The sequence below is a fragment of the Aulostomus chinensis genome, chromosome 18 (genome assembly GCF_037954235.1).
Source record: "Aulostomus chinensis isolate RoL2024-O1b breed Wild chromosome 18, RoL_Achi_v1.0, whole genome shotgun sequence".
NCBI classification, from domain to species: domain Eukaryota; kingdom Metazoa; phylum Chordata; class Actinopteri; order Syngnathiformes; family Aulostomidae; genus Aulostomus; species Aulostomus chinensis.
Window position 1 is genome coordinate 11,460,189 of NC_141337.1, and position 14,812 is coordinate 11,475,000.

A 14,812-nucleotide genomic window follows, 5' to 3' on the forward strand; every position below is an offset into this window, starting at 1 on the left:
TTGACAGGCTGAGAGCGGAAACAGAACGGGCCACATGCACAATGCCTTGAAGTAGCCTGACACATGCTGTATATCTAAATAGACAAGAGTTGAGGGAAGAGACTCATGCCCACAGCTTTTGATGTGCTCCCCGCATTGTTTATGAAAACCTGAGGGCGGAGGTTAGATTCTGGTGAGGTTTTGTTTGGAGAGGAAGAGGAGAGGACTTCAGTTTTTCTTTTTTACTCTTTTAGATTGAAAAACCCAGGTATTTGCGAGAGAAGACACTGCTTTTGTCTCCGGTGAGTTGTCGTGTTTGGCCCTTTTTCTTGATTTAATGGTATTTTAATCGCCTAATTGCACAACCTTATATGTCTGTAGATTTTCAAGTCCAGCTTTGGAGGGAACAGCGCCTTGGCTGATGAGCAAGACCCACAACTTGTGAAGAACACAGAGGTATTCCTCAGTCAGTTGGGTTAAAGTCGAGCCATAGTTTTGGCTTGATTATACCATTTAATTGGACTACTGTTGTCCCAATATACAAGAAGAGTCAGAGAAGAGCCCATTTTTTACCAGAAGTAGGAAATGGTATGTCCCATGACAGCTGGTTGCAGTCAGACCTCCTTCAAGTTCATCTTTTGCACCACATACCAAAAGAATTAGAAAGCAATGTCCTTTAAAATAAGCAGGCCTAAATTATACTGTTATTGTACTTACAGTAAACTATACTATCTGAATAGACAACTTCCTAAGTTGAGACAGAATCAAGTTTGTTGTCCCATTTGTCCTTAAATGTGCTGTATTTACTATAGTTTCACCTTCCAAAATGACCTCCCCCCCTCAAACATGAGTAAAACTCCAGACCGATTTCAGGGCTGATTAAAGCGTATACATGGATTCTCAACTGTGTGTTTGTGCAGTTTCAGTCAGACAAACATTTTTACATGTGTGCCAGAAGTCCAGTTTTGGTCTGAGTTACACAATCATTTGATAGTATTTAGAGTTGTAACCCAGGAGGACCTGAGTGATTCTCATTGTGAGAGAACAGAATTCTCCTGCATGTGCATATGAAATATTGTATATGACATTGAAGAGACTGTCCTTAATATTCACCCCAGTGAGCAAAAATGCGTGTTGCTGCTCAGCATTCAGCATTTGTAGAGCAGCAAGTGTTGAAGAACAAACAGAGGTCAAAGCTCCCTTGACTGCTTTATGGGATTAGATGCTCACGCAGCCATGTACATGTATCCTCATACATTGTTTGTATTGTTGAAATGGCCGAGGCGAGCATTCCTCTTGGAAGACAAAAATAATGCTGGCTCCCAGTGATGACAGTTTTTTCCTTATGTGGATTTAAGCTGAAAATCCCATTCTGAAAGCATGCTTTGAAGTCCCCTCCGGCCCTCCCCACCTCTCCTGAACCACCACTCCCGAACCACTGCTCATTCCCTCCACCATGTGCCTTTACTCGCACTGTTAAATATAAAAGTGAGCATGACTTGGCTGTAATAACCATGGCTTTTCATGTCTGCTGGGGAAAAGAGGTCCAGTCAATCGGCTGCACTGGGAGAGGGCAGAGAATGGGGAGGGGGCAGAAGGAAAGAGACAGGGATAGACTAACAGAGACATGATGGACAAGAATGTTCTTGCTTTTTGTGGCCACTGGCAGAGGATTGACATGCATGGACACACAGCCAGTCGGTCAGAGTCTACCTGTGGGCAGATGCTGACTGAGTCGAGGAACAGCAGTACAAATATGAGCACAATCTTCTATTGAGTGACTTTCTTTATGTATTTATGGTGGAATATAGACATGGAATATATGGGATATTTCATTCCTGAGTCCAATGTCAATTCAACGCGGGTATACTCTAAGTTACCAGTTTACAAGGTACACGTCCACAATGTGAATTAGTTATTCCAGTAGTTCTGCCACAAATACTATCATGGGAGTTGGTTATGTTGAATCTGTGTTTTTCTTTTTGTTTGTTTTTCCCAGCCTTATTCAGATGTCACTTTTTAAATAGAATGTAAATAAAGAATAAGGGAAAATGTGTAAAAAAAAACAAACAAACAACAAAAACTGCGCATGTATCAAAACAAAGACTATTGTAGAATGCGGGGTGTGTTGTGGCCTTACCTTCAACTCCTCCAAGGCCTATAGAAGCATATTCAGACAGATGCTTCTTTTTTTTATACAGTCTAGCAGGAGGCGTTGTGTACAACACACCTTTTCCTGCCCTTTTGTGTGTCATGCGTTCGTTCGAAGCGTAATGTTAGCTTTTTTCTTCTGAAGATTGGATTTCCATCCATCCATTTTCTACCCCTTATCCTGTTTAGGCTCGCAGGGGGCTGGAGCCTATTCCAGCAGCTTTCGGGTGAGAGGCGGGGTTCACCCTGGACAGGTCACCAGTCCATCACAGGGCCAACACATAGAGACAGACAACCATTCACACTCACAGTCACACCTACGGTCAATGTAGAGTATCAATCAGCCTCGTCCCCTCTTGATGTCTTTGGACTGTGGGAGGAAGCTGGAGTACCAGAGAGAACCCACACAGGAACAGGAGAACATGCAGACTCCACACAGAAAGATCCTGTGCTGGAGCCGGGGCTCGAACCCAGAACCTTCTTGTTGTGTGGCGACAGTGCTGACCACTGCACCACCGTGCCACCCAAGATTGGATTTCATTTGTGAAAATTATCTTGCAAATAGACACAACACTCTCATAAACTTTGTTTGACACAGAGCTTCCTTTTCAGCAGTGACTGAAAATGCAATGTAAAAGTTCTATTGGCTTTTGGTCAAGGGAACCCATAGCAATGCTGACCTTGGCATCGGCCAACAAAAATATATCATCCCTGTGGTACTCTATCATGAGAACCCTTTGATCTTTAAGTATTTTTTTAATCCCAGTAGTGGTATTAATCCAAAAATGCCTGGTTGAAATTTTCCTTGGCATTAGTGGGTTACATATGCCTTTTCATTAAGCTAAGGCACCTTAAGTATTTTTGTCAAGCTCATGTTGTGCCACCAAACGCATTGACAGGATTGCTGGCGTTTCTTTTTCTATGAATAAAGAGTGACAGCGGAGACACTTCCCTTGGAGCGGTCACTCATTTGTATTAGCTTATGTAGAGTAATAACTCATGGGTGAGTTTTGGAAAACGCCTCGTAAGGGCTAGTCCAGCAACGTGCAGCTAATCCTGCAGCACTCCAGTCTAGTGCTCAGGATTATGAGGACTGGGCCTCTCATTCAAATAAATGGCGACTGATGAGTCCATTTTAGCTATAGGGTCCAAGTGCTAGTAGACTGATTAAAGCACCACATCTCTCTTTGAGATCTGTGTGAGTGTGCTTCGAACTACCCCCTTGGTACCTGACCTCAGGGATTGTTGGCAGCAAGCACAGTATGCTAGATGAGTGTTTTAGAGTAAAGCAGGCACACTCTAATGGTCACAAGCCCCTGACTAGGGATCAGACCCTATTACTTTCCGATGCCATAATAATGCAGTCTCTCTAATCTACAGATCCTTTGGAATGGAGCTTCAGCTCTCAGCCTGTGATTTGGAGGGCCATAGCTGCCTGTCTTATCTGATTGTTAGCTTTAGTAGCTTAAAGTGGAGCAGTTCTTTACTTTCAGCTTTAGGCTGGGAAACACAAGGGGCCAACAGTGATTCATGAGTTACTACAGAATTTCAAATATTTCTTTCCTGTGTCCCTAATTCCAGATTATATGATTCAGTTATTTTTTTCTAATCACTTCATACCAGTGTAATGATTTGATATTGGAAATATCAATAAATAATTTGTTTACACTGCCTACTTTTCTAAAACTATGTTCTTTTTGTTCCTGTCAGAGATTCAAAGCTTCCATCCAACCTCACTATCTGGACAGACAACAGTAATTTAACTTGTTGTCAGACTGTGGAAATGGCACCTGGCTGTTTCTCAGTAGATAGCAGAAACGCTGCATGCAGACTATCCTAGAGCATCTGTGTTTACCAAGGATGAAAGACACACCAAGACGTTGTACATCTCAGGCAAGACGAAGTAGAAAAGCAACCTTGCTTTGTGGAGCCCGAACAGTTACCATACATTTTGTGAACACATCCCCTGAGGAAAAAGGCCTTGACCTCACCGCGCTCGTTTTGAGAGCAGAAAAAGCAACTGTTTCCGTCTTTTCCTCACATTCCCTCTCTTATGCACTCCCCCCCACACCCCCACACCCCTCCTTTACTCCCACCCTCTTATCCTTTCAAGAGCGAAGTGTCAAAAAACATGGCATCTTACAGCGCCAGCTATGACTCTGAAGAAGAGAGGAGGGAAAAAAGCTGTACCACCCAGTCGGGCTGATTGAAGGCGCCTCAGAAGCCTTAGGTGTACGACATTCCTCCTCCTTCCTTCACTGACGCCTTTATAAACAAGTTTTTAACGCCCCTGATCTAGTTTGACAAACTTTCTCCAAAGAGCATTTGAAGAAAGGCTGAGAAAGTGACACCCCCACATGTGCCCCCCCCCCCTTTTTTTTTTTGGGTGCCTGCAGAATCAGGTCTCACTTCTGCTTTTCAATCACTGCCATCTCTCTTTCTCCCTCTCTCTCTTTTTCTCTCTTACTTCTTCTTTCCCTGTCATTTGCTTTTCCTTTTATGCTCTGACAGGTCTCTTGTGGTCCTCTCAATTGCACAAGAAATGGTGGTAAATCAAGAAAAAAAGGCAACTTTGTGTCGAGGGTACAGTGTTTAAAAAGTAGCGCATTAATGAGAGGAGGCATCTAGAGGAAAACGTATGTATGAACTTTTTATTTTTAATGGGGCTCAGAATAATACAAAGTGAACTGTTGACATTTATACAAAAATCTAAGCTCTACGGGTTTTAGATTCTGCCGTTTCAATCCCAAGGCACTAATATATATTTTTTTTAATCTCATGTTGTTGATGTCCTCATGGCATTATGTCAATATTTATACACATACTGTTAATTACAGCATATTTCTTTTGGGCCTCATCACAGTTCCTTTTGATTATCCTAAGAAATTGTGCTTTGACTGTGCCAAGTAATGTTGTGGGAATTTTCTGCTTAATTGTTTTGATGAGTAGAACAAACAGGAGCTAGCCTCGGTATGTTCTCGAGCACTGACACACACAACCACACTGTCAAAGGAGGAATATTGTCACCCTGCTCGGGGGATGATTAACACACCAGAACAGACAGTGACTAAACATGAGTAGTGACATCAAAGCAAATGGACAGCCATCCCTCTATTAAAGGTTCTCTTTGTATTTCCGTGTGTGTGTGTGTGTGTGTGTGTGTGTGTGTGTGTGTGTGTGTGTGTGTGAGTGTGAGAGAGAGAGCAGAAACATCCTGTATGTAATTTGTGTAACTAGGGGGAGCAAACGCTTTACTTTTTAGAGTCATTTAGAAAACAACTACACAGGAATTTACGGTTGCAAAACATTAACGTGAAGTCATGTAAAATCTACGGCTAAAAATGGACGTAAGATTGGAAGAACCTGCAATTTAAAGGTGTTTTAAGATGGGAGATAACTGTGCTGATGATAAACCCTCTTCCTCTGACTCACCTTCAGGCAAGAGTTAACCTTTTGTCCCTCATTAATGTTTAAGAATCAGACAAGCAAAGCTGTCTCTCTCTGGTCCAACACAAAATAGGAGGCTTTGGCGCCCAAGAAGTTTTGGATGATCAAAAAACTTTCCTTTGAGTGTCTGTGACTGTCTGGCTGTTACATTCAAGATTCAAACAACTTTATTTATCCCAGAAGAGCAATTCAGTTCATAGCCTACTGTATGAGTCGCATTAAAAAAAAAAAAAAGTGTGAATAATTACTCCATGCAAGTCATTGACCCAAAAAAAATCTGCAGATGAATTGAAATGGAACTTTATTTCAGGACTTGGTAATATTGTTAAATTGTCTTCCATTAATCACGAAAGACTAATGACTATTTTTTTTTTAATAAAAATATATGATGAATTTCATTTTTCTCACTTGACTAAAAGTCTTAAAACCTGCTTGTCAACTAATTGAGTGGGAAGCCCTCTAGCTCATGGAGATCTGCTCTGACATGCTCATGACAATGCTGAACTTTTGATCCTCAGAAAAACAGGCTGGAAATGAAAACAGCCATCTCCTCATGATTAATTGTGATGTGTGTGCAGAAGCAGACACAAAACCACACAGGCTTTTGCTTTGTTCTAATTCTCTGACTGAAGATTTTATCGCAAACATGTACAGTATCTACACACACACACACAAACACACACAAACACAGGCGCACACACGGGTTTGGTACACTTCAGCTGCACACTGTTTTTTGAAGCTGTTCCTGAGTAAATGTTTTTTTAAATGTTAATGTGTTTTATTTCATCATCAGTTGTGCTTCGGTGCAAGAGGGGGCATACTGTAGGTCTTTCATCCAGATTCACATGATCTGTGTTATCTTGTCACTCTTATATGATCTTTTTTTTAAGAAGTTATGCTGCTAAAAAAAAAAGTTTGTGAAAAAACATGTATCTGTCCTTGTAACAAATAATGCAAATCCCTCAAGTAGAATATCATTGCTAAGGACTTCATCTCACATATGGAAGCTGAACACTAAGTGCTAAGTGTTAATTCTTTTTTTCCTCCCCATTGAGATGAAGATCAAAGTTTTGGAGTCCAAACACCAGGAGGAGAAACTGAAGATGCAGCAGAGACATGATGCATCTGTTGAGAAAGTAAGAATGTCTTGTTATTACCCTGTTATTACACTGTAATGTCAAGCTACGTTCACACAAAACACTTGCTGAAGACAAAAAAAAGTCAAATTAAGAGACGATTCAGAGATTCTGGACTGCAAGCTATCTAGCAGGCGGGTGTATACGAGAATTACAGAATAATTTGTGATGTGATACTGTACAATAATGATAGTATCACGGTACAGCAATTCTGTCAAGACATTTTGTCTATTGATATTGTAAATGACAACATCCTAATGTATTTTTTCACAGATGAATCAGCCCACAAACAGCTTTGATGGCCTGTTTCATGGGGACAGTGACGTTATGACTATGTGGTTTCCTCTTGATTAATGATCATGTTTGGTGTATCCCATCACCCCCACTTGCTGCTCAGTCATTTAGTTTATCAACCGCAATGACTTAAAGATTCCCAATTCAAGACAGAAAGATCTGCAGTATAAATACAGCATTCAAAGGACTCTGAAAGTCATGTAGTTCAAACTTGACTTAACAGGTCACCTCAATTTTTATTCAACCAAGTTACATAAGTCTTCGACATGTGATTGGCCATCATTTGAACATATCTTCAAGGGAAGTTTAACCATTATAGAATTGCAGTCTTTAAACCATTGATTGTGTTTGATGTGGCCTGGTAAAGAAAGGAAATCCCCTACATAACTTACAGCTGGGTCCGCCTAGTTTCCTTGTAACGCTGATAAACAAACACACAAGATTTACTACGAAATACACATTTGTGAGGGGCAACTGAACTGTCAGACCTTCTAAGTTGAGTGCTCTTGACAACTAGTTGAAGTGTGCTACGATGTCCATCATTAACTCTTGATTCCACTTGGGTAGCTAATGAAAAGCAAAAGTAATCTCTCTCGTCTTTATATCCCACAAATAATCTTCTCTTCAAAGGTCTTTGGCAGCTAGTGCAAGTGGCATTGAAGACGGTTTATTTCACACGTTGCCCATCAGATAGGCTGCAGATCAAGCACCTGGTATCTGTCAGGTCTGTGCTATGGCTTTCCTTGGCTGCGACAGACTCTTTTAATAAAATAGAAAAAAAACACTCCAATTTTCTCTCCACTTCAAGATGCCCATTGCTTTGTGTTTGACGAGACAGGATGACAGCTAACTTACTTTCCCCCTGCCTTTAATTATGTACAGATTGTGAGTTCTGTCCGATTTAATTTCCTCAGAATTTCACCCTGTATTTCCTTTAATGGCTTCAAAGAGACATGATACAGGGGCCCACACTGACAAGCCTGATGGACGGTTTAGTTTTAATTAGTCCTCTTTTGAATAATGTATAGGCTGCTGAAGGGCCACTGGTTATTGTCCCCCTGTTCGATAAGAAGAGGGTAATTGGAGAACAGGTTTGAGCGTTGTCTGGTAATTGTCAGGAATCAGTGCTAAATGTAATTCTAAAATACCTACTAACCCCCAGGTGAAAAAGCAGATATTATCCCAGACACCATTAGCAGTATTGTGTTTTAAATGTAACTTGCATTACTTGGAGCATTTGTTTCTTTTCTCTGGATGTAAAGAAAAGTCTCTCCAGATTTCGAATTTGTATTTCCTCTACTGCTCAGTTCAGTTTACTGGTGTGGTATCGGCTCAAGCTGTGGCCAGCCAGTCTGGATTCACCCTGCATTAGGATGAGTTCTAAAAGCCTAAAATGGACACCCTAAATGCTGTCATTTCCCAGCGTCTAGTATACTCTCCCTGGTCCAAATTCTTTGCCATCGCCTTGCATGGTGGACCCCTGTGAAATGGGAAAAATTGGGTATCCCTACACACGATGAACTTTGCTCCATTCACCCAACCTCCTTTCATCTCCCCATCTCATTCACGCAAAGAAATACAGGCTTAGCAACTAAATGCACTTGGATAGAAAAAAAAAATGCTTTTAAGATAAAATCTGAACACAAGCAAAACAAACCTGTGTTTCACTGCCATTTTAGCCTGACAGTTATGAGATCATCTGAACAGTCCATTTTGCCATCTGTTTATAGGTAATAGCTTATCAGATATGCTTTTAAATAACCTTTATTCTAGATTCAAGTTTACTTGATTTGATGTGATGTTTGTGAAGTTAAAATTACTGTTAGAGTTGACTGGCAGGATTATTTTTGATGAACAGTGCACTACCATAATATAAGATTTTACTGGTTTTGAACCCGCCTTTTTAACTGATTCAAAACCTTTTGTTTTGCACAACACCAGCACACAGTTTTCTATTATTAGGTCCACTTAGAGGGTTAGAGGTACAAGTGTCTTGATTTGTACAAACGGGGAACCTTTTAAGCAACAAAGAAAACGATGTGTTAGAATCAGGTTGGTTAAACACCAGATGGTCAACACACTGTTCTAAATATGCTGCAACAGACTGATGGCAGAAGCATGGTGACTAGATTTTTGTGACTCTTATTGAGAGAGAACTTAGCAGAGCAGATTTTCGGTGCAATGTGGGCAAAGCATGACAGCTGGATCTCCAGGGTGACCCTGAAGTTTGTTACAGTCAGATATAAGTGGTCAGTTGAGATGGGGAGGCCTTTGAGAGCGAGAGATGGAGCTAGAGGTGATGCACAGATATCTAAGTGCAGATATCTTTATGGCAGTAATAGATGTGTTCCTCAATGTGTGAGTCTGAGGTCACATCATTGAAGAATTTATGTAGAGAGGATAGCACTGGCCCCAGAGCTGAGCCCTGGGGGACACCAGCAATAAATTCTGGACAAAGATCAGATGTAAGACACCTGTTAGGAGTGGTTAGGAGGAGAGAAATGAGCAACTCCAGATTCCCATTCAAGAAAGGAGGGGAGACATTGGTGATCAACTCTGTCAAATGCAGCAAACAAGTTAATAAGGGTAAGGACAAACAAAAGGCGGTATCAGGACCTCTTTGACTTCCTGAAGCTTTCTCAGTACAGTAGAACTCCACACAGTGGTCGTCAAAATAAATCAACACCTTGTTCAAACAGATTAAAAAAGACAATTATCATCCTCACTTATGTAGGATGTATTGCAGTGGTGTTATATTATACTGCATTAGTTCGTTCTAGGTGGACTTAATACATTGCCAAGTGTATATTTATGTATTTTGCTGTTACACAGAAGGACACCTTCTTCTGCTACATAAAGAGCTCTAGACTATCATTTTATACTGGCACTCCAACTCTCCATGGCCTAATTTCACTAATTACTCACAGATGGCAGCAGCAAGCAGATGCAGTTACCTCATCACACCTCAGCACAGGTGGTTCATTCAGTTGCCATTTTAGTCAGTTAGACCATTGCCTCCTAAGGAATATGCATATGGAACATCATGCAGTGAATTATGTTCACAAAATGTGCTATTTGTTTGTAATAAATGCAAACGAAATTTCTGAATAAAATTGTTCTGTTTATATTTTGTGTTTGTCATGTGGTCAGAAGATAATTTAGCTGCAGTATCGGTTGTGTTTTAGTACAAATGAATTCATGACATGTTGTTGTTGATTGCTTTTGTTCGATACCTTAAACAGATTCCAGCAGTATTTACACAAAATATCCCCCCATCCCTTTAGATTCTGGACAGAAAGAATGGCGAGATTGAGGAGATGAAAAATCTATACCGGGGCAAACAGAAGGAATCAGAAGAGATGATCCATAAGCTGGAAAGGAAAGGTGAGAGGTCACAGGAGTGTTAACTGGAATGATGTTTATAGAAGTGTCTCAGAACACTCAATAAAACGCCAAAAAAGATACAATTCCACTGAGACTTGGCTGGTGTAGAGTGACATGCTCCAGCTGTGCTGCTCAATCAAAAATTGAATCACATAATATGTGTCTCTCTTCATGCCTAGTTCATGTTCCTCTCTCACTGTTCCTGTGTCTCTCTCTAAAGTAATTTGATGATCTTGACAAAGTGCTCCAGGCCATTTGATAGGAGCTGTCTTTATTGACATTTAGTTACCAATGCGTCAGTGAGGATATGTCTGTCTATATGTGTGTGTGTGTGGTTTTGTGTACATATGTATACATACCTTGAGGCAGGGTCTGACTGCTCTTTGTGCATTTGTGTGTGTGTGTGTGTGTGTGCACGCGCGCATGTGTGTGTGTGCACGCGCGCATGTGTGTCTGCGCACGCGTGCTCTTTCATAGTTCAAAGTGTGCTGCGGGAGTCCCAGGTCATCTGTGAGAGCAAAGAGAAGCAGATTGCTGAGCTGAAAAAGATGTCGGATCAGAGCACAGACTCCTTGAAAAACGAGTGGGAGAAGAAGGTATGATATTCTACAGCCCAACCCCCTATAAGCAGCCTTGAGCCAGAGGAAACTGTTTGATACCATGAGACTTGTGGACCTCATTGCAAGCAGCTGGGCTCTGCTGTACTTGTAGAAAAAAATCTTTATTCTTTCATGCTGTGCTTACGTTTGTGTTGGGCTTTTTTTTTTTTTTTAAGTGCTGAAAAATTAATGTGATTTCCCCTGGGTAAATGATGTTTTCACTCCTGATAGCTCTAACTAACAGCTGTTGGGATTTTATTTCCACTCATCTCAGGGTCACTGTTTTGAGCAACCTTTTGTGATGGTTTCCTCTCAAATCCAATAAAAATAAGCAAGTAGCCATGATATTATTATGACGTGACATGAAAAGCTGAATTTTTATGTCAACGCACCCTGTACCCTTTCAGCTACATGTTGCTGTGACAGAGATGGAGCAGGAGAAGTTTGAATTACAGAAGAAACACACAGAGAACATCCAGGAGCTGCTAGAGGACACAAACCATCGACTAGCTAAGATGGAGGCCGAGTACAATACTCGGGCACAATCCACCGTGAGTAAAGGAATGGGTGTGTTTGCGTTTAGATAATAATCAAGCTGACTTAAACTTTGGATTCATCAGCATATCGCATTACTTAAAGCCAATGTGTGTTTACAAGTCAACTTTGCATGTGGGTGACTCCGTATGACTTCAAAGTGTGGCAGTTTGAACATGTTTTTACTTCAACCAGACCTCAGGTGATACGATTGAACTTATTCCATTTGTGTGAATGAGCATAAATGCAGCTTGTTTGCTGCCGTTATGGAGATTCTTGTGTTTTCAAACTTCATGTGGGCAGATTATTTTCTCTAACAACATCAGGATTTCATTTGAGAAGCAGGATTTAATATGAGGAAATGGGTGTATTTTGTGTATAAATTTAAGGAAAAAGTTTTAAGTGAAGTGTATATACGTCAACAATATCTGTTATTATACTTACTTTTATTCATGACCAGGGTTGTGCATGGAGATCCTCATACACACATATGGAAACATACATCTCCCCAAGCTTCTATTTCTTTGATTTCATATGAAAGGTCTAGCTTTTAGTGGGATAGTGCACATGTCTTTAATACCATTATGACCATCATTGTTATCAAAATCAGCATTCATTCCACCCTCACGTACAGTGTATCATGCATACACACATTTTGCTACTGGCCTTAATCTGTCAGCAAGCCCACATTTAAGAGGCATCAAACACTGGACAGTGCGGGGCCGGTGGTAAGGCCCCTTTTTTAATAATTAAGGACAGACAAGGCCCCAGAGGATGAAAAGAGCCCTCTGTCATTGTAAATTAGCTGCTGTCCGGCTGTTAGTTTGGGCCAACACACACAAGCACCAACACACACACACACACACACACACACACACACACACACACACGCACACACACACATATGCGCAGCTAACGTAGAATGTTCAAAGTGAACTTCATCTCAGGTGAGTTTTTACAGGAACTCTTGGTCTGTGATTGGTGTATTGAAGCTTAATCCTTTGTCTTGTGTGAAGTTTTAGTTATAAAACTTTCCTGAACTCCCGTATCCAACTTCAGCGTATTAGTATGTGAAGCCATGAACTTTGTTTCATCATCTACTTCATAAGTCCCCCCTTCAAAGCACAGTATTGACACTGTACATGTTAATGATTTATTGGTGTGGTTTTCCGATGTCAGATATTACCACATTGATAATGTTTTCCTAGCTCTGTCTCACTAATGACTAGGTATCAGTCGTAAACGGTAACCTCTGCAACTTCCTGTGTAGGCTGCTGTTTTAGAGGGAAGAAGAAGAAGAATTGATTTCCTGCATGTGATTTTAGTCAGCGATTTCTGGGATGCAGCAGGGTCCCATTTCAGGGCTAATAAATGATGTAGTACTGCATCTGTTCATAAACTTGTGCCTTCTCTGATAACAACGTCACATTTTTAGCCAATTTCTGAGGGAATCAGAAAAACTCGAATTAATCTATAAAATTTGCTTGGTTCACATTTACAGTAAGACTCTTTCACACTCATTCAGATACAGCATACCGGGTCTGATTAAACTGTGAATTGAAGAATGTTCATCATCTGCCCATCTCTCCACCTGCTTGGATTTTGCTCTAACATAGGTCAAAAATTTCACAAAGATTATGTCAGATGTTGTTATTTTTTTGATGTTATCTATATACAGGGTAGGTGTTTGAGTAGGTGTTTGAAAATAAAGACAAGCCAGTATCTGTTGAGGTTTTACAGAAGCTAAACTCTTGACTGCAGTCCATACGTGTCTTTAATATCCAAAAGATAAAAGAGCAGAGTTATGATCAGCATTGCTTCATGGTTAGAGATGAACTAGCATCAATATTGTTTCGCCTATAAGTCAACTATGACACAATCTTTGAATCTAACACCAGAATAGTTATTGCACTTAGGGTGTTATGTCTCGCAAAAGTACAAAAACTGATGTGTGTTTGGTTTTCAGCCATAGACAACAGAAGCTTATCTGTGCTTCCCCAGTTGTAAAAGAATATCAACAAACTTGCAGGAACATTTGTGCGACACCTGCTCCTCAAGTCCCCAGTCTTCAGTCTACATTTTTCTTTTTTATCTGCCAGGATTTTTTTCTGCATTTGCTTCTCCTTCACTGACACTACAGTTTGAAACACAACTTGCATGCTTACATAGAGCAGGCCAAGCCTCAGGAGATGAGTGATGCAGGCTGTCATCCAGTTACTGGCCTTAGTTCTAATATAAAAAACATAAAAGGTTATCCATCACACTCCATATTTTTTGTCATACATTACTTGTCTTTTTTTTCAGTCTTCAAAGAGTTCCTTTCTGAAGGAGCTCATAATGTAGTTCACACATAGTAATTCCCCAACTAAAACACCTAATTAGGGGATGTAATTTGCTCCCAGTGAGTGTGTCCAGGTGTGCCCAGTCCAACCTCAGTTTAGACAGGTGCATCTTCTCATCTCCTGCCAGAACTGTAAGTGTCAGCACGCGTCGCAGCACAACATAGGCCCCTTGTTCATTTTTTAGCACCCTACATTGCTAACACAAAGACAAAAGTCTCTCTCATCAGCTTCTCCGGGCCCTGCTCTTGTAGTCTTTTCAAACACGCCGCTCCGACCTCTCCCATCATCCCACCTCCTGTCATCGCCAGCCTCTGTCATCATTGAGATCGACTAGCACGCTCCATCTTTAATCAGGACCCCATCATCGCCTTTATCAGTCTGCCCACACGGCATTCCATGCTGTCATATGCACAAACACACACAAAGGCACACATGTGTTTGCTGAGGGACAGTATGCAGAGAAGGGATGTTTCTTTTCATCAAAACAGCACCGGAAGAATCTGTCTGCATGAGCCGGACTTTGATCACAGTCTTTTTTTTTTTTTTTTTAAATCAGGATCTGATTGAATGCATGACATTCAGTATTGCCAAGGAAATAATGGTGGCTTGCCAGTTTAATCTCACCCTCAACACATACTATTACCTCACTCCGCTTTTTGGAACAGAAATTATATTTGTTTTCTCCTTCAAAGAATGTTATATTTATATTTATTGATGTATGGTGTCAGTCTTGTTAAAAATGTCCTGAAACATTCAGAAATGTCATGAACACAAGAAGGAACCAGAGACATGTGGATCAAATATTTACACCTCCATAAATTGTTAAAATTTTAATACTACAACTTAATAACATATTAACTTTTGAGCAGAATTATTATAATCATCTTTTTTTAATATGGTTAACAATAAAATGTGCTACTTTGACTCTGTTGCAGCTGCTTCAGAT

The 14,812-nt window shown here is 40.6% G+C and overlaps 1 protein-coding gene across 11 annotated transcripts in view; it reads left to right on the top strand.

Moving 5' to 3' along the window:
- cep112 (centrosomal protein 112) overlaps positions 1-14,812 on the top strand; it is a 109,787-nt gene that overhangs the window by 14,176 nt on the left and 80,799 nt on the right. For 6 of the 11 annotated variants that reach the window (XR_015109948.1, XM_086184101.1, XM_086184105.1 and 3 more), the window contains exons 7-12: positions 234-281; positions 361-435; positions 6,633-6,713; positions 10,292-10,391; positions 10,869-10,987; positions 11,398-11,541. Coding sequence is in view for 10 of the 11 variants with exons in the window: in XM_086184101.1 (XP_086040227.1) it covers positions 234-281; positions 361-435; positions 6,633-6,713; positions 10,292-10,391; positions 10,869-10,987; positions 11,398-11,541 (567 nt within the window). In the remaining variant the exon portion in view is untranslated. The remainder of the gene's footprint in view (positions 1-233; positions 282-360; positions 436-6,632; positions 6,714-10,291; positions 10,392-10,868; positions 10,988-11,397; positions 11,542-14,812) is intronic. The other 5 variants (XM_086184107.1, XM_086184109.1, XM_086184108.1 and 2 more) reach the window with 5 other exon arrangements.